Genomic DNA, 19072 nt, shown 5'->3' with positions numbered 1-19072 from the left:
TTATCTTCTAAATTATAAAAGATTTGATCTCAAAAACTTGAAATAGCAAAGTTTGCTTATGTAAGAGAGCTTTTATATGTAAAAGAGGATTTCCTTTTAGCAGAAACTCGATTATATTATTCTCGCGAGACAGAAAACGAGGAAAATCCGCTCGAGAAAGGCTGGGTATAATAGAAGCTCGCTATTTTGCCATTCACGAATAGATTTGTTCGGGGTTTCGGAATGAGTTGAGAAATCGTCGCGCGAATGTTGAATTTTCTCCCATAAAACGCTCTCTCGAGAAAGAAAACGGATGCAGCCCCGCTCGCTATACCAAGGAAGGTAGAATCCGTTTCTCGGATTTTACGAACCTTCGACCGATAACTCGCTTCTTTACTTTCTGTCTTTTTCTCTCTCTTTCTCTGTTTTTCCTCTCTTTTCTCGACTTCTTCCTCTCAGACGTTGAGACGTTTGACGGAACTTAGAATATAAACGAGCCGAAACCCCTCATCGGTACGTCAACTCAGTCGCCGGGGATGATAGATCGATTCTTTCGACGACACTGCGGGGGTGTAAATGCATATCTCTGGTAGGATAAATTAGCGAGTTTTTGTCGGGACGATTTTGATAAAATAGTTCCAATTACAAAGACTGCAAAATTTTTCAATATATGTAAATCGAAATAAAATTTAATGTTTTTTTAACTGTAAAAATCGTTTTTATAATCATTACTGTATAGTGTCGTATCAAGATCCAAGACTTAGCTCCTTTTGATTTTGTCTAGAACTGTAAAAATACTTTTTATAAATTTTACTTACAGCTGAAATAAATAATTGAAATATTAATAAATAAATAATAAATAAAATTTCACATTTGAGGGCTGTAAAAAATTTAGCAAAGTTGCGAAGTGATTTTAATTGTAAAGAGTTCGTGAATTATGTATATGTAAAATAGATATGTAAAGTAAATGTCTATCTGTTATATATTCCAGGTCGATTTTGGCGACGTTTTCATACCCTACGATTTGAAAGTACCGAAATTACAAGTACTTCCCGAGTTTTCGAGATTGGCGCACGGTCTTCGCAGCGGTAACATCAGTATTCTCGATAGTAAAACCATCTACATTCCGAATTTGCATTACGACGGTGGCGGCCCGGACGCTTACTTCTGGGTTGGCAATGGCTCGGAACCCAATCGTTTTGGTATCAAGGTCCCGAATGAAATGGGCAGGTCAGTTGAAATATATGCAATAAAATAACTATAAATAAATTTTAATTTGTATATATAAATTCATTAGTTTAAAAAAATCGATTGTCTTTCTACGGCGCGTCCGCGAGAGCAATGCGCAATGGTGTATGTACGTGTACAGACATACACCACTACATAAATTTGGTTTAAGAATACCTTTTAAGAATACCTAGAATTACTTATAAATTATTTGATATTACCCTTACTTAGATTTCCTATTAAATTGCAAGTTACCAAGATTAGCTGAGACTGCTAAAGATTATTTAGAATTACCAAAAATTATCTTGGATTACCCAAAATTTCCTTTGAATTACCGCTGAATTAGTTAGCCCTTGCACGAAAAATTACCTCAGTGACCAATCCCTCGAAAAAACAAATATGATTTTGACATAATAAAATGAATTGTACAAGGAGCGAATAAAGTAGAATTGAAGCATTTGGATTTAAGTGATTTTAATTGATAAGATTATTTATTCATTAAAATTCATCAAAATCTTGTATGATACGTAGTTGAAAAATTTATGTTAAATTTAAGATATTACGTTCCAAACGGTCCACAGAAATTTTTGTGTTAATTTGATAATTCAAAAAAATGCAAAGTTTCAAGTAATTTGAAATGAATTTTGTATGAAATTAACATAGTTTCAATGTAAAAGTTTACTAAAAAATGTTAATTTTACATTTTATCATCCCCACTTATTATAGCATATAGAATAAAATTCACATTTTTTCTGTAAAACTTCAATAGACAAAATTTGTCCCTAATAATACGAAACATATTTATTATGTAAAACTAAATATAGATACACATTCTGTTATTTTTACACTTTTTCAGTTGTTTTAATAATTAAACATTTGAGTTCAATTAACACAACAGCAATATGTTTTAAATTAACAGATGAATGTGTTAAATATTTAACAGAAAAATTTAAGAGGACCATATTAACAAGAAAACACAAATTTTCCAACTATGTATATATTATTCTTCGTTTATATAATATATTTTAATGAAATAAAATGATCTTAAATATTAAATTATATTAGAAAATATGGTATCTTTCGATAGAGTATAAAAAAAGGAAAATTGAGTTTATATTTTAAATTTAAAATATTATTCAACTTATCGAGATAATATTGTTAATCTCATTTACGGACAGTTTGGAACCATTGAGAGGATATCAAGGGGAAGATATTGAGATCGTCTTGCCGGGAAACTTGACGGTGTACGACATCAACTGGCTCGCGGTGTGGTGCGTTGAATACAGACACAATTTCGGCCATGTTCTAATTCCAAGGGACCTCGACGTTCCTCCGGCCCTCGGCCAAACGAAAATTACGGTAAACTAAAATGAGTTCTCCAATCCACCGGCTTGATGTATACGCTCCGAACTTTCGTACCTTACGTACCCTCATTAACTGTGAGATGATAATAAACGCGGCTTTGAGCGACACGATGAAAAGCTTCGTTTTATGTAATACAGACGTATTGAATGTACTATGAAGAGGGACATTTACGTTTTTACTTGATAAAATACACGTAGTAATTTTGCCGCTAATATTTTAAGTTTAATGGAACTCGCGTCAGTATAAGGTCTTTTGCTTTTGGCCATTTTTGGGCAGCTGCGTATAATGTCTTCTTAATTAAATAATATCAAAGGGATCGTAAATTTAATTACAATAATTACCCAATTTGTGCGCGTCTTTTATAACCGCGAAACCATTATCATATTTATATTATTTAAATTCGCTCACTATATCATTATATTTAAATTCGATCGCCACTTTATTAATGACATATTGCTCTCGATTTTTAAATGGAGCAGCCGCCGTGGTGGTACAATCCAGTAAGTACAGCAGATCGATGAACGGACGATTTTACGATATGACGACCGTATAATCCGTCGTAGTCGTAAATCACAGTTCGCGATCTTTCCTCTTTCAGACCAGCAGCACACAGACGCCGAAGCCGGTGAACAACTGTAAGGAGATGCTGCAGGGCCGTGTTCAAGTGATGTGGCAGTTAATAGGCGAGGACGTAGAAATACGGGTTTCGGGCCGCATTCGGGAGGACCAGTACGTGGCGTTCGGGCTCTCGGGTCGAGACGGCCAGGCCGAGATGATCGGCGGCGATGTCGTCGTGATCGGTTACGACAATAGAACCGGCAAATTTATCGCCGAGGATTACTACATGTCGGACATCGCTCAGTGCGACGGCAAAAGGGGTGTGTGTCCGGATAAGAGGGTCGGTGGGAGGAACGATGCGGTGTTCATGAAGGGAGAACGAAAGAACGGCATAACAACAGGTACATCTCTACTGTCGTATGTGAATTTTATATTGCGATCGAAACAAAGAGAATACTATATCGTAGCTATTTGCGACGATATACGCGTTTACTCTTTTCGATATTTTACTCTTTATACGGTTCAATATTGATTTCCCGCGCACAAGAGACACATATACGAGATTTCGTATTAAACTATACAGTAACACAAATTGACATCAAGTAATTTTTGACATGTGCATGTGCTCGATAATTGTATTAAATAAATTAGAGTGATAAAGCGGCGTCAAATAAGTGCGTATTTGCAATTTCATTTGTAGTTAAAATATTTAATTTATAATACACTAATTGATCTTTAATATTATTGACGTCTATTTAAATGCCAATGGCAACTTGTCAATATGCCAATCAATATAGAAAATTCTTTCTGGGAACATTTACGTTAAAATAAGAGAGCGTATTATATAATAAACAATATTATACAAAATGCAGGAATAATCATATGCGATTTATTTCAATTACAGTTACGTATAGGCGACCGCTGAGAACCAACGAGCCAGTGAAAGACAGGATGATTCCGGAAAGGGAAACGAGCGTGATCGCTGCCATCGGACCTCTGAATTCACGGGGTGAAGCCAATGCTCATGAGAGATTCGATAAGACCACTGAGGATATTCGTATCGATTTTACGTCAAGCAATGTCCACGAGTGTACAAATTCTCTATACAATATTCCGGACGCTCTTGAGATCAAACCTTGGACACCCGCCGTTATTACAAATCAGGATACTTTTTACGCAAAAATAGGACCGACTGGTGGGAAAAGAGGATACACGGGAATAACAGGTATGTATTTATTTATACATATTTTTTAATATATTTTCTATTTATATCTCCGATTTTTAAATGTGTATTTATATTATGAATGTTATAAAATATTAAAATTTCTAGTAGTTTTGTTCCTAATAATTAATGTTACAGGAAAAAAAATAATCTTGCAAAGAATAAAATTTAGTCTCTTCTTTCTTTTATTCTATTCTTCTGATAGTTAAAAAACCAAAGAACCTGTTAAAGAATATCTCTTACAATTATTTGTAACTTTGTTTATTAATAAAATTTTAATAATAGTGCTTAAAACTGCTGATCAGCGATCTTTATTGTAATCTAGGTACCGTTTCTTGGGGCATTGCGTGGTATATCAATGACTTGTTGATCCCGGAGATCACCGTCGTGCGAGGTCGAAATTATACCTTTATCGTGGAGGGTGGAAACGATCCTGCCAATCCTGCTAAGTGAGTTGCATTTTTATTCGCGTTGACATCTTTCAAAGCACACACACATTAGATCTATATCGCTGTAATATCTTCGCCACAACATTGACACGTATAATTCGTCAATAGGTATCATCCGTTCTACATAACTGACAGTCCGGCGGGTGGTTTCGGACAGAAAACCAATGATGACCAATCGGAACAAAAGATATATGCTGGAATGAAGTATGAAGACGGATATTCCTATCCGACTGCAGCCGGTCGTTACTGCGAATGGAAACGCACTAAGGTGGACGACCCAGATAACTACGACACGTTCAAGAGCTTTTTTGACACGCTTGAACTCAAGTGCGACAAGGGTGAACCTGCCAAGCTCATATGGACCGTAGAAAAGGACACACCAGACTTAGTTTACTATCAGGTATGAATTTTTATTTTAAGAAAAAATTGAAGGAGGGTGAGGGTGTTTTGATCAATCGATTATTTGGCGAACATATATAAATTATTTCAGCGATGTAAAGTTTTTTATTAAAAGTTATTAGATTTACAAGGTTTTTTTACAAAAATATGTTACACATGAAACTTTATTAAATTTGCGTATAATTTTTATTTTCTTTTATTCAGTGTTATACGCACAACTATTTGGGCTGGAAGATCAATGTCGTTGACGCTAACCAATCGCAGGGAAACATTAACCGCATCAGTCAAGTTATGACTGTATTTACAACGTTTGTGTCATCTATCATCCCACTGCTTTTATTCTCGAGATGAATCGTCAAATCTTCTTTTTACGCGGAACAAGTGACGGAAGACAAAGCTGGTCGATTTAAGATCACGAAAATTATACACACGATTGTTAAATCGGCGAAACACATACAAGGTTGTAAGAAAGTATTTAGCACGTAAGAGATTTACTTATAAGGTAAAAGATTAGCAAAATATTTTTAAGATCTATCAGATTCAAAATATTTCATATTATATGATATATATTATATATAATATATACATATACATATTATATATACATATTATATATATGTATATATACACGCATACACGTATACAAATATGACATGACACAGAGACGCGAAATTTCAAAATATTCTTTAAAAATATAAAATCAAACTAAGACAATAATAATGATCAGAATTGGGTAATCAATGAGATACTCTAATAATCGACAATAATTGTGATTAGGTTTGAATAATCAATGATATTCTGACAATAATTATGATCAGGATTGGATAACTAAAGAAATTCTGACAATAACGAACAGGGGTTTATTATTAGAAGAAGGATATCCACACTGTCAAAATGATATCCAAGGACGAGCTGATTAGCACGTATAATTACATATAATATAATATAAAATTTGATGCAGAAGAGAAGAAGATATGCATCAGCAGTACATGTACAATGTAAATTTTGCACAAAGCTATAGTTGATCTTAATGTAACTTTATCGACAATAGTGTGTAAGAAGTACATTTATAAATGCTGTCGACTTGACAATAATACGTAGTGTAGTCAATGGGAGAGGATCGCTAACGAAATGTGAATTATGTACAAGAAAGTAAAGCAAAAAAGTAATATTTAAGGGTGATGCAGGTTACAAACTATCCCCTATACGTGTAACAATGCTATAATATGTATATATATACTATATAGAGTGTGGACCTTCCTAAAACGGAATGAAAGTATAAAATGTGCCTTGGGTACAGATAAATAAATGTCTCTAATTACAAGGACCCACTTGGCAAAAGGGACACCGTGCAGTACTTTGGAACTGGTCTCTTGTGCGTGAAGCGTATATACATAATATATATGGGTAAGAAGCTACATTTTAATATTATATTTTTTTAATATTATTATTAGAAAATATTTTTTTAATATTATTATTAGAAAATATTTTTTAATATTATTATTAGAAAATGTAGAAGAAACTTTGTTTTTCAAAAACTGTTTCTTATAATATTCAATACGCGATTTTAATCATGCCGTTCTTAATAGAATGGCATAATTATATGATTAAGCAATGCATTTTTGTACGCGGAATTTAAAATTAATTTTCCGTAAATTATACAAAAGGAAAAAGCACGCGCGTATAAAATTATCAAAAATTATCGAAAAAGAAAAATAGCCTGTGCCAGATATACTCATAATTAATTATAATTGGTAACGTGTGAAACGTGCAAGGGATATATGTAAGACGTGCAACCAAGAGAAATCAGCGGAATACATAATCAATTTAGGATAGTGAATTTAGTGTAGCGTTTCTCGCGTAAAAGTTTTCAATGTGTGTCCAGCTCCTAAGTGCTAGGGTGTCCACAAAATTTACAGCAGAAAATTCTTTGCTTATCACACGAAGACCAGTCTGTATTTAATTACGCGCATATATATATATATATATATATATATATATATATATATATATACACACAAGTATCATACACATACAGAACAAAAAACTCTGAAACTTACATTATCTATAGCTTTATGAAGGGCGAGACGTAAAAAAACCATTAAGACCGTTAAGTAGGGCCTCGTACTAATTACTGTGTACGTAATAAATGACAATAAGAGTATACACACTTAATCTCGATGTTTGTGTCGCTGAATTTTCGATATGACAATACTTGAGAGCAATTCTTGAGAGATCAATAATGAGAGATCTTTTCGAAATGTAGGCTATCGCTATATTTTTCATCGTTTATTTTCTTTTTCTAAAAAAAAAAAAAAATTTTTTGAAAGTAACAGATTCTAGTTTGTAAGCGGATAAAAAATCCTACTTCTGTGAATGACAATAATAAAAATTATCAACTTGCAGGATTTACAATATAGAAGCGGGCTGCTCCCAGAAATGGCTGTGTTTTATTCTTTTTGATCGCTATATAATAATTAAAGCTCGAAAATTTACATAACGAATTATACGTGTACGGATCAATCATTCGATTATATAAATGTACGAGACAAATTATAAACCGTATTATTCTGCAATAAAGCATAAGTCGTAAGTCGCGTAGGTGAAGTGTTCCATATTCGCATAATACATGTACAGATAATAATATATAGAGACAATAACACATATAGATGAATATATCATTCGTAGAAAGTATAGGTACAAATAAAAATTTATTATAATTTCAGCAATGAACGAAGTTAAGCTGTGAAACATTTTATAAGCTTTACCTCAAATATAAGTACAAATAATTGATTCTTTTCTCAGAAGTTTCCTTGTAAGTTCTTCATTTAGAATGTTATTTGTTTAAATTTTGTTTTAAAAAAATTACGTATAAAAAAAAAAGATCTCATGTACATTTCTATATAAATTAATAATTTCTACGTATAATTCGTATACTTTTCTAAATTTTATTTGCTTATTCGAGAATTTTGTTCATTCTCACGACGGTGATGTTTAATTTATGTATTTCTTCCCATTTTTCCAGGAGCAGCCCGATAACGTCCCAAGTTGTTAGTTCATAAGTGACAAATAATAGTTTAGATTCTAAGAAAACTTTTCAGCTATATTACTGTACATTAATACGTATAAAAGGGGCGGGATAAAAGAAACATGTGTTTACACAGAGAGCGTTTCTGGAGACTAAATTGAAAATATTAGTCATCCGGCACAGCATGCGAACGGCTATACCGTCAATGTTGTACAGTTTCAAACGTGATTTTGAATTGTAATAGCAGTAATATTAGTGCGTAATTCTTACAGTTTTAGATCCTATCTTTAAATTAACATATATTAAAACGGACTACTTATAAGCTTCCATCCATGCACGATTACTATATATAAGACACGTGCGAAGCGACAAAATTGGGATAGAATGCAACTCAAAATATATAGCATTATCACCATGGATTATTGAACGTTTACGCAATTTTTCATAAGTAAAACGGGATTCCAGAATTAGATACATAATCGCATTAATGATAGATTTTACAAAAAATTTTCAGAATTGATATCTTTAGCATACTTTTCATTGCGTTTCAAGTTTATACATTTTTTTAGATTTTATACGTTTTTCGAAGAATTTCAAGCCATATTGCGATATTATCGAAAGAGTATACAATTATATTATATATATATAATAATATCAATTTATTTTCAAAATACTGATACTTAAACTAGCAATTCTCAATATATAATTAAGTTCTTGTAATTAATACGAAACAATCCTAACAGCACACATATCCCGAAGACGTTCAGAGAACATCCTGAGGATGTTCGAATGTCCTCTGGATATTCTCTGAATATCCTCTGAATATCTTTTGAATATATGTTGTGCTATTAGGGAATTAAGTTGATATTGGCAGTTAATATTTACTTTGCATTTATCTGGCTATGCATTCATGAAGTACTTTAATGTTTAATGAAATTAATGCAAATTTGCAGAAATTTCTTATGTACTTTAATTTTATTTCTTTTTTATTATTCATATATATTTCAAAATTAAAAACACAACTAGCTTTGCGTGTACATGCGCAGACTAATTTCGACAATATACTATAAAAATGATCGTTCAAATACGAACGGTCTTATAATTTCTCGATAAGAGAAATAATTAGTTATAAGAGATAATTATTTTAAAGTTTGTATTTAAGCAAGGAATGAGAAGCGTTGTTAATATATATATGTATGGAATACGACAAAGTCGAATCATATTGCGCTCAATATCTTTGCAAGTATTGCATCTCACAAATGATTCTTTTATGGCGGTGTATAGAGTATGGTAATTTGGGGACGATTTTGTAACATCAGCGATACTTTTTTTTCTATATCTATGTTGTACATATCTAGAAAAAAATAAAAATACAGATGTCATTAGTTCGAGTTAGTTAAGGGAGAAGAATCAAAAGAGAAAAGTTGATAGGAATTTATGATTAAATTGTGATTTTCTAATTTTTGAAAAAATTGGTATATAATATTGTGGATTTGATAATTTAAAAAAATGTTACAACAAATCTTGAAATATTTTTTTATGATTGAGAAAATTAGGTGTCTAATTTACGACAGAAAGTAATACTTTTTGTTTTGTTAATTCTTTATAACATTATTAATGAAGATCGTACAAACTAAAATACGTACGTTTAATACCCGACATTCTCACAAATCCTAATTTTCTTAATCTCTCATTGTCTCTTGAAGTAAATTCAAGACTCGTTAATATATAGATATGAAATAAAACTGTGAAAGTTTAGTATCGCTAATTGATATTAATGATATTAATATTGATTCGAGAGATCCTTAGGAAGAATTAAAAAAGAGAGAATTATTCTCACGAGAACCAATGATTCTATTGGAAAAAAAATCTAATAAGGCGGATAACGCTCATCTTGAAAAGCACCTTTTATGTACATCATTATAAACGAGGAGTGCTTCTATTATAGTACTAAGACGTGTCACGATTAAAGAGATTGGAATCGATAAACGAAATAGATCGTCTCACCACGACTTGTCGCCGCGCCAGTCGAATTGTATCCGAAAAACAATTTAAATTGTCAACCTTTTGTTTCTCTTCAACGTTTATGTGTTAGGCTAGCTTGTAATCTAACAATTAACTTTCACACTTAATCGTCTAATTGTTATTCCCTCTATTCGAGGAGACAGGACACTCCCGTCTCGAGAAATATACATGATCCGTTGTTGAAGACACGTGCAAAATTACTCGCGCCGATTTTCCAATCGCGCATATTAATTAAAGCTGTATACGAGTTTATAAATTCGATATTGCGCAAATAATTATCAAAACGAGCAATTTGCACGTGGTATCACGTTCTTTTCCGGGGATAAACCTGAGAATAACTATCACGTAGCACCGCGCTGAAAGATGAAAAATAATAAATAATGTCCATTTAATCAATTTCGTAAATATATATAAAAACAACAAATGGCTAAAAGATGCCTAAAAATATCCAACAATGTCATTTGAGCATTTCTTAGCCATTTTTTCAAACTATATTGACTTATTCGCGACATATAGAGCTTCGCAACTTTAAGATTTTGTCATTTTTCTGCGCGGACACACACGTGATATCGGATATTTTTTGTCTCTTCGGGCAGCTGCCTCTCCGTTTGATGTATTATTAATACGAAATCCATGATGATTTTTTCTCATCTATATATATTAGAGGAAGTTATTCTAAATAATATATCTATATCTGTTTATTCATTCCCTCTGAGAGTTAACTCATCTAGAAGATATTAAGATATCGGAGCGCACGGTCCATCGTGTTGCGAGCAACCACTTAATAAGAAGTCAATCCTTACCGTTTAAATCGTAATTTGACATATCTCGTAAGATAAAAGAAATAAAAAAGTGTCGGTCGCGGAGCGCGAGCGTCATCAAATTCCCATCATTTAGATAGAAGATACTCATTGTCGAAAATGTTAATTTTCTTTATATAGTCTATGTATGTAACGTACTGTTTCGTAAATGTCTCGGTTGATTTGTTAATGTTATTTGGAAGGCGCACGCATGTGACTTGTAAAATTACTCTATGTGTTGTATGCGAGGGAAGAAAAATTCTTTTTGCAAAAAGAATATTGCTCCCGCCGACAAGAAAAGCATCGTTCCCTTTGACAATAGAATAGATTAATTATACAATGAATCATATCACTAATGACTCTTTGACGTACAACATTCATTTATATTTATATATAAAAAAATGCAATGATTTTAATTCAGAGTATTATTCTTGTACTGTATTGATTATATGTCCATTCGTTGTCGCGCGTGAATCTCTATATATATCCGATGATATTGTGCAATCTGATCAGGATACAAAGTGTATTAGAAATGTCCATCAATTGTCATCGAGTTCTAAGTGTCGCTGCGAAATGTATCTCAGGATGTTCTGCTCTTTTATCAACTATGAGTTTCGTCGCATTTCATACATTAATCTTGGCTTTGATAGAGCTACATTTATTAATATTATTGGGTAAAAGGAGCATATATAAGTAATCACGAGGTATATGATATATTATGATTATGAATTATTGAACATTATATCAAATTTTATATTCACTTCTTGTGGTTGACAATAAACTGGTTTTATAAAAAAGAAAAAAGATGAAGAGACTGCATTTAATATATGTTTGTTTAATGCGCGATGGCTATAAAAATGTTCAATAATATAAATAACGTATCACTGTACATATACATTTTTTTTTCATACAGTAAACATACTAGGCAATATACATATTATATATTTAAAATCTATTTTGGATATCCCCAAGGATCTTTCTTTTGATCCATCAGGACAAGAGAAGATTCACAGATCTTTTTGAATATTTCGCGTAATCTTCCTTTTGAGAATACCTATATAAAGATATTGAATTAATACATATGTATTTTTGTAAAATTCATGTATAAATATATTTACAATGGTTATATTTTGCTGTTAATACGTACTTTGTATAGTTGATGTTGCTCAGAGGCGAGTATGTCTGCCAATTGAATACAGCCGTCATGCTCGTTCATTTCGGACATAACCGAATGTAATAAAAGCGTGACTTTAGGAATGCAAAGTTCACGTAGTTTCTCCAACTGATGTTCCCTGAGCTCGTCCTCGGACGTGCACGGCTCGCCGTTGCTACTCTTAGAATCGACGAGCCAACCGCCATCGGGGAATAATAGAACGTTAAATAGTAACTGTTTCACTGCCTGAAAATGGGATATCCAGTTTTACGTTTAATACTTTATCCAGTTTTATGTTTAACACTTCGCTTTGATATTTCTTACCTTTGTGTGATGTTGCATCGTAGATTTCCACCTTTCCATTTCTATATTGTACTGTGTATTTCTATGTTCATATGCAACTTTTTCTGTGAATGTAGCGTATGTTGACAATTCCTCCGGCGGTACAGGTTTGCCGTGATGGAAATGTGAGAACCATTCGTCGAAACCCTCCTGGGCGTCAAGATACGTCTTATAACAGAGGTACTCTCTTATCAAGGCAGCCGCTTGTTTGGACAAATTATTATGATTTGGACAAATTACTGTCAAATTTGCAATTGTGCATTCCATATTCGAGTATTCGGCCATAACGGATTCAATCGAATCTGCCGGGATCTAGACAATACATAACAATTATTATATGTTATTGTTATTAATATATTATTGTTATTATATTATTATTAACTATTATATATTATATATTAATCAAAGCAATTCTTATAATCGAGTTACTTATAAATTATGCTAAATTTTTATAAGTATATGTCAATATAAAAGCTGTAACAATTAGTTATTTATTGATAAATACCTTGTTAAATGCTTTCCGCGCCGCGTCGAGCTTCTCCTTAGTTAAAAAGTATCTAATGAGCGCGTTCGTTTGCCGTAAAGCTTCTTCTCTCTGATTTTGATAAAAAATTAACCAGTCTAAAGCATTAATCTTATCCATATCTGCGTCGGTTATAGTTCCTTTCAGATCTGTTGGATCGGATTCTATGTTTTTTTTACGTATATTTTCCACTACCAATTTTGTGATTGCTTCCACATTCAAGTTCGCGTCCTCTGCAGCACGTAAACATCTCTTACGTTGTTCGTACTCTTTAACACCCTCTAAGTAACAAGCATAGTTGGTTATTTGTTCCTCTTGAGGAAGTGTAGCAGTATAGAACGCGACTAGAGTCGGGTCGCCTATTTCTATAAGAACACGAACATACGCCAATAATACTTTGTCCTCTACTTTATCCTTTGTAGTTCTCCCGATTTGTCTGAAAAACAATATTAGATGTGCCAAAAATCTGAGAAACTGTGAATCGCAGAGGCCGATGTCAATCATAGTTTCAATTTCCTCCATTAGTTTTGGTACTTGATCCAGTATTATATATTTTTGTATTAAATGATCAGGTTTGTTAGATTGACCACGTATTATTGGATTTTTCGACGCATGTAATTCTTTGAATGCATCCTCTAACGAGATCTCATTTTTCCAATATTCTTCTGGCATAGAGGTATAAATTTTCACCATCATTAATCTCAATGCTGATTCGACTCTGATGTCTAGAAGAGTCTTCACATACGCCCACAATGCATCTTGCCAAGATAATGCTGTCTGTAGTAGTAGTTGGACATTGCCACAGAGACTCGCATATATGGCACGGTAATATACACCTGTAGGACAGATATCTTTTGTTTATATTCATATTTTACATAAATAAGCACAAAGTTAAATTTATGATATATTATGAGAAAAGTTGATATTAATTAAAAACTGAATAATTCAGTCTGACTGATTAATATTTGTTAACATATTGCCACATAACTCATATATGGATATTATGTGTATTTTGTGTCATTCACATTAGAAAGAATTTTATATTTAATTGATATGATTAATATTTCTAAATATTTTATATAAAAATTTTTTTTGTGAGCAAATCTCTATAATAATCTTATTTGTTATTTTTATATTATTTTTTATACTGAATACAATTGCACAATGACATAAGTATGCTATAATAGAATTCTCATGGGCAAATATAATGATGATCAAAGTGTTCTTTACCTATGCGTTTATCTTGAGACATTTCCCAAGCACACATCTTCCAAAGACTTCTATTGGGATTTCCTTCAATTGGTAATTTAATATCTGTTGATGGATTATTATAATTTGGATCATGATTAGGGATCCAGCCCAATAAGCAAGCAGCTCTCCAAGGTTGGCCACAATGCATAGCTAGTGCTTGTGCTTTTTGAAGACGTCCACAACGTACCTACAATACAAAATTTCTTAAAATACAAGACAATTATATTTTATCCATTCTCCCAAACTACTTTTATAGCTTAATATTTTTGTTGAAACATTTGTATAATTTTTTGTTGTAACTTTAATTATATAAAAGCAACTATATTGTTTATCTACCTCTATAAACATTCTTCTCTCAATTCTAGCATCATCTTCTCTGTCTAGATCATGTAATTGTCGACCCTCTCGTATTGGTGCATCAGGATCAAGAGAAGATACTAGTGGTCTGGATGAGCTAAATGCAATTCCTAAATTTGGATTCTGTAACTGGTGAATTGTATTTTCCCAAGCTACTGTCTTATCAGTGAAAAGTTCTATAGATGGATGTCTATCTGCTTGATCTAGAGCATTCTTCTCCAACCAATCAATAATCAATTGATATTCCCTAATGTAGCTCTCTGATTTGTACAAATTCTCTATAACATTTTTTTCAGAGATATAATTATTGTTTATATGTCCGTCGTGTTCCATTTGAGTAGACAGGCCAACACTACTTATACGATTTTGATAAAGACAATATATTAATCTCCATGTGTTCCTCTCGCTCTCTAAAGAAGATTCCTCTTGAGCCATTTCCATATTCTCTACCTTTGATTGCATATCTGTCAAAATGGTAACGTTGTGTCGATGAAACTTTTAACATACTAACATTTACTTAAGAATATCATACAATATATTAATATATTAAAATTGTATTTTACTTAAAATATTATAACACAAAATAGCTCAACAGATGTTTACCTCTCATTATATCCAACGTATCTGTACAATTCTGTATAAAATCTGCGATAGTGTCGAAGATTTGTGTTTCAGAGAGGTGAGCTTGCATGCTCTGCAAGAAATCATAGTAAAGCTTCGCTTTGGCTTCTCGCCACGGCTCGTTCACTTTCAAGATTGCTCCGGTCGCTGCACTGTCATCCATCATCTCCCTGAGGGTGATGTCACTTTTTTCCGAGCGTGCCATTATTTCAAATCTCGTTGAGCTCTCGTCGATGAAGATACAATCATTCATAAGACATAGCCGGCACGCGCGTTTCAACGAAGTTTTGAGGTTGAGTTTGGATAAACCTGGAGGTACTGTTTACATTTGTCGCACGGACAAGTCGAGCCTTTTGATTGGCTGCTGTTGCAAGAAGCCATAAAAGTTTTTGTTCGACAGCCAATCAGCTATTAGACACTTATAAATGGTACCTAAAACGTAGACACGACATCTTCCTTTCTCTTCTCCCTCTGATTCGTTATTCAAATGTTACAGTTTATTTTGAACGTGTTGGAGCGAAGTAATTGTTAAAATGGACAATAATAATGAGGTAAATTTTATTTCTAATACATTTTATATAACATAGAGAATAATAATGCTCTCTTTTTTATTATTAGATCAATGATATAAATTAATATTGATGACATACAACAGTCATATAGCTATTATTATTAGATATAATTAGATTTTACCTTTTTTATAATTAGATTAGTTAGATTTTTGTAGCATAATGTATTATATTATTTTAATTTTAGGCAGCATCTTTTTTATACAATGATTCAAGTTCTGTAGCAACTGGAATCATAAAGTGCCATAATGATAATATGTCTGCTGAGGAAAGCTCATTGCTTCGACCCTTACAGAGAAGTATCTCAGAGACAACAGAGGAGAATATTGCACTTACGAAGGAGACTACAAGTTTTTTATCCAAATTGGATCTTGAAATTAAGATGCTGCCTAATGATGTGCAAGAAGGTCTAGAAAAGTCATCTTTGATTCTGAATGCTGAGAAACTGTTTAAATTTGATGAAACAGCACTACGTGTAAATAGAGAACGTAAGATCATACAGGAGCAAAAGCGAGAGCGAAACGAGAAACGGATGTCAATGATATACGATATATTACTTAGAATTTGCATGAGATTACAAACAAAGCTCGATCATTTACAAGATGCAGTTGATTTTCTTCAAAATATTGTTGACATTACAGAAAAGGATAAGGATACTTTATACTGTAATAAAGTTTTCTTATCTACAAAACTAAAAGAGTATCAACAAGCTGTGGGGAAATTAGAAATAGATATAAGTGATATGCAGATTGATGAACTTTATCCTGAGAAAATATTAAATAAATATAAACTCTACTTAGAAAGTACCAGCAAATTGGCAGATATTAATCAATCACTCGCTCAATATGATGATTTACCACCTAATTTATTGCAGGCTAAATTACTATTAGAAAACAAAAGGAAAGACTATAAAAATTTGGATCAATTGTTTTTAGAAAAGACCCAATAATTTTGATTGTTTAATCTTAAATTCATATATTTCGTTTATAATTCGTATATTTCAATATTTGTAATACATCCTTTTCTTCTCATAGATAATCAATTTATAGTTATACTAAAATGTTATACTAAAATGTATGTTATAAATAAGAAATTATACATGTGCACATATACATAAAAAAATTATACAAAAACTTCGTTTTTAGAAACCATATTTCGATTTTGTTTGTTTCCGTGCCATTTTATTCTGAGACCATTGATTTTTCAATTCTAACTCCATAGCTTTAGCTTGGTGCGCTAGATAAGTTATTTGATGTTTCTTCTTAGATTGAGAGTTAATTCCACAGCTCTGCATAGATACTGGCCTTTGTACAGGTTCTTCTGTTAATGCTTTCACCAACCACTCTCTTTTATCTGGTTTTATATCTTCTCCGCTTATTTCAATTATTTCTGCTTCTGCGATTTCTTTGCGTTTTGTACCTCGTTTTCCGCAAAGATACTCAATTGCTTTATCATCAAAGGCTACATTACCTTGAGTATCAATATTATATTCTTGTTCAGGAACAGGTAGTTTTGGACCAACTTCTGCTTTGTTTTTCAATAATATTTCTTCTTTAGGTAAATTTATAACATTACTCGTTAACGTTTTGCTCGAACTACTTGATTGATCAGTAGTTAAATTATCAGAATTAATCGAGGAAGAGTCATTTGTTGTATGATCTATGTGTTTTATAAGTGAAGCTTCTTTGCTATTTGATTTATATATAAGATTATCTGAAGATAATTCTAGATCTAATAATGCCGATACAGAGTTATCCGATATATTTTTACTTGTATCTAGCCCGAAGAAATCTACCGTTACATCTTCTTCATCATCAAAACTCGATTCATTATACGATTTATCTAAAGTTTGTTTCATTTTAGAATCATGCTGACTTGTATCCGATTTTTTTCTTATTTCTGACTGTTGAATATTTGCTCTTGCTGCAGCATTCTTAACAATTTGAGGTATTAAAGATTTCCTTGCAGTCTCTTGTTTTGGTGCTCCTAAGATTGCAAAGAGTCCGCAGCCTTTCTAAAATGATGAATAATTCTTGAATTATAATCATTCTCATCATTTAAATTTTTATTGAAAGGAATTTTTTTGGAACTTACTTCTGATGGTTGTATAATCTTAGCAGGTTTTTCCTCCTTCTCTTCATCCTCAACATCCTTAAACTAATAAAATAACTAATTAAATAAAAAAATTAAATAATGATGTAGGTGCAATTTAATAAAATTATTTATATTTTTTATAGGTGTATCCCATATGCATACTTCTGATAAAGAAGGCACTGATATTTTCACTGTTTGCTTCTTTGTTGGATTTGCTGTTTTCAGCAGATTTTTCAACAAGATATCATCTTCGTTCTCTTTGATAGCCTTTGCAGAACTTGAATTTTTGGGCCTTGGTATCATATTGAGTAAATCTTTTACGTCCTGTTCTGCATTGTCGGTTTCCTCTTCCTCGTCCTTAAACTAGTATGGTTCATTAAATAATACAAATGTAATTTTAGAAAATAATTTATATTTTCTCTATTCTGTAAAAATACCTTTTCCTCGTTTTCGGAGCCTTCATCACTGCTGTCATACGCTACGAGGCTCATTTTCGATTAGAAATAAGATTTATTCTTGTTCGTGTGTACTTGTATATACCATTAATCAAATATTCAAGTTTCGTACAGGCTCGAGTTTCCAACAAAATAAGACTAAAGAACTGAAGTTTCGTTACTGATGCTTCGTTTAATGGTTATGTTTGTCAAAATAGGTATATTGACACTTACAGATAACTGAAATATCGATACGGGATAATTTTTTAGTAATATATTTTGTACGCTAGATGGCAGCAGAGTACTTAAACGGTGATGCATTTTAAATGAGGAATTGTAACCGCGTAAAACATTTCTTGTTGTAGTGTGTGAGGAAGAGGATGCATAAGAGGCTGCGAGGGAAGATGCACGAGAGGATGTGAAGGAGAGATGCCAAGCATTCGCGAAGAGAAGAAAGATATCCTGGTTAAAAGGTACTGTGCTTTTTATTTACAACCTTTAATATACAACGACAATATATATGTATATTTTAATTTGAAATATACAAATCATATTTTAATACACAAATATGATGTTAAATATTGATTTCGCTAATCAAAATTTATGAAATTCGATGAAATGTTTGTTTATAAATAAATAGTGCATACACTCATACATATTACAGAAAGATATATAT

At 32.2% G+C, this 19072-nt stretch overlaps 4 protein-coding genes across 10 annotated transcripts in view; 2 read left to right on the top strand and 2 right to left on the bottom strand.

Moving 5' to 3' along the window:
- LOC114929197 (protein Skeletor, isoforms B/C) overlaps nt 1–10937 on the top strand; it is a 69932-nt gene extending 58995 nt beyond the window's left edge. For 6 of the 7 annotated variants that reach the window (XM_029300644.2, XM_029300647.2, XM_029300643.2 and 3 more), the window contains exons 5-12: nt 971–1209; nt 2385–2565; nt 3051–3071; nt 3170–3530; nt 4034–4354; nt 4677–4800; nt 4909–5200; nt 5404–10937. In XM_029300644.2, coding sequence (XP_029156477.2) covers nt 971–1209; nt 2385–2565; nt 3051–3071; nt 3170–3530; nt 4034–4354; nt 4677–4800; nt 4909–5200; nt 5404–5550 — 1686 coding nt within the window. In that variant the 3' untranslated portion in view covers nt 5551–10937. The remainder of the gene's footprint in view (nt 1–970; nt 1210–2384; nt 2566–3050; nt 3072–3169; nt 3531–4033; nt 4355–4676; nt 4801–4908; nt 5201–5403) is intronic. The other variant, XM_029300648.2, reaches the window with a different exon arrangement.
- Nucleotides 10938–11328: 391 nt separating this feature from the next.
- On the bottom strand, nt 11329–15616 carry Nup107 (nuclear pore complex protein Nup107). Its single transcript, XM_029300573.2, has 7 exons — nt 15282–15616; nt 14658–15142; nt 14301–14508; nt 13053–13906; nt 12530–12859; nt 12200–12451; nt 11329–12106 (listed from the first exon to the last, which is right to left on the bottom strand). The coding sequence occupies exons 1-7, from the start codon at nt 15550–15552 to the stop codon at nt 12005–12007; spliced, it is 2502 nt and encodes an 833-aa protein (XP_029156406.2). The 5' UTR covers nt 15553–15616; the 3' UTR covers nt 11329–12004.
- A 125-nt stretch (nt 15617–15741) lies between these two features.
- Nucleotides 15742–16991, top strand: LOC114929094 (uncharacterized). The gene is made up of 2 exons (XM_029300483.2): nt 15742–15850; nt 16056–16991. The coding sequence occupies exons 1-2, from the start codon at nt 15833–15835 to the stop codon at nt 16815–16817; spliced, it is 780 nt and encodes a 259-aa protein (XP_029156316.1). The 5' UTR covers nt 15742–15832; the 3' UTR covers nt 16818–16991.
- On the bottom strand, nt 16847–18632 carry LOC114929092 (uncharacterized). Its single transcript, XM_029300481.2, has 4 exons — nt 18400–18632; nt 18125–18325; nt 17963–18025; nt 16847–17882 (listed from the first exon to the last, which is right to left on the bottom strand). Exons 1-4 carry the CDS (start codon nt 18451–18453, stop codon nt 17010–17012), a joined length of 1191 nt encoding a protein of 396 aa, XP_029156314.2. The 5' UTR covers nt 18454–18632; the 3' UTR covers nt 16847–17009.
- Nucleotides 18633–19072: the final 440 nt, after the last annotated feature.

The sequence above is a fragment of the Nylanderia fulva genome, unplaced genomic scaffold (assembly GCF_048542155.1).
Source record: "Nylanderia fulva isolate GAGA-0341 unplaced genomic scaffold, ASM4854215v1 Scaffold14, whole genome shotgun sequence".
Lineage (NCBI taxonomy): Eukaryota > Metazoa > Arthropoda > Insecta > Hymenoptera > Formicidae > Nylanderia > Nylanderia fulva.
Note: the sequence above shows the minus strand (reverse complement) of the source record. Positions and strands in the feature narration are given on the sequence as shown.

Excerpts from the sequence above, each read along its gene's own strand:
- Nup107 (XM_029300573.2), bottom strand. The coding sequence starts at position 15,552 with ATGAATGATTGTATCTTCATCGACGAGAGCTCAACGAGATTTGAAATA. Across the intron at positions 15,143-15,281 it reads TACGTTGGATATAATGAGAG|ATATGCAATCAAAGGTAGAG; the intron begins GTAAACATCTGT and ends CCATTTTGACAG. Across the intron at positions 12,860-13,052 it reads CGCGGAAAGCATTTAACAAG|ATCCCGGCAGATTCGATTGA; the intron begins GTATTTATCAAT and ends TGTATTGTCTAG.
- LOC114929092 (XM_029300481.2), bottom strand. The coding sequence starts at position 18,453 with ATGAGCCTCGTAGCGTATGACAGCAGTGATGAAGGCTCCGAAAACGAG. Across the intron at positions 18,026-18,124 it reads CAGTGCCTTCTTTATCAGAA|TTTAAGGATGTTGAGGATGA; the intron begins GTATGCATATGG and ends TTATTTTATTAG. Across the intron at positions 17,883-17,962 it reads AGATTATACAACCATCAGAA|AAAGGCTGCGGACTCTTTGC; the intron begins GTAAGTTCCAAA and ends TCATCATTTTAG.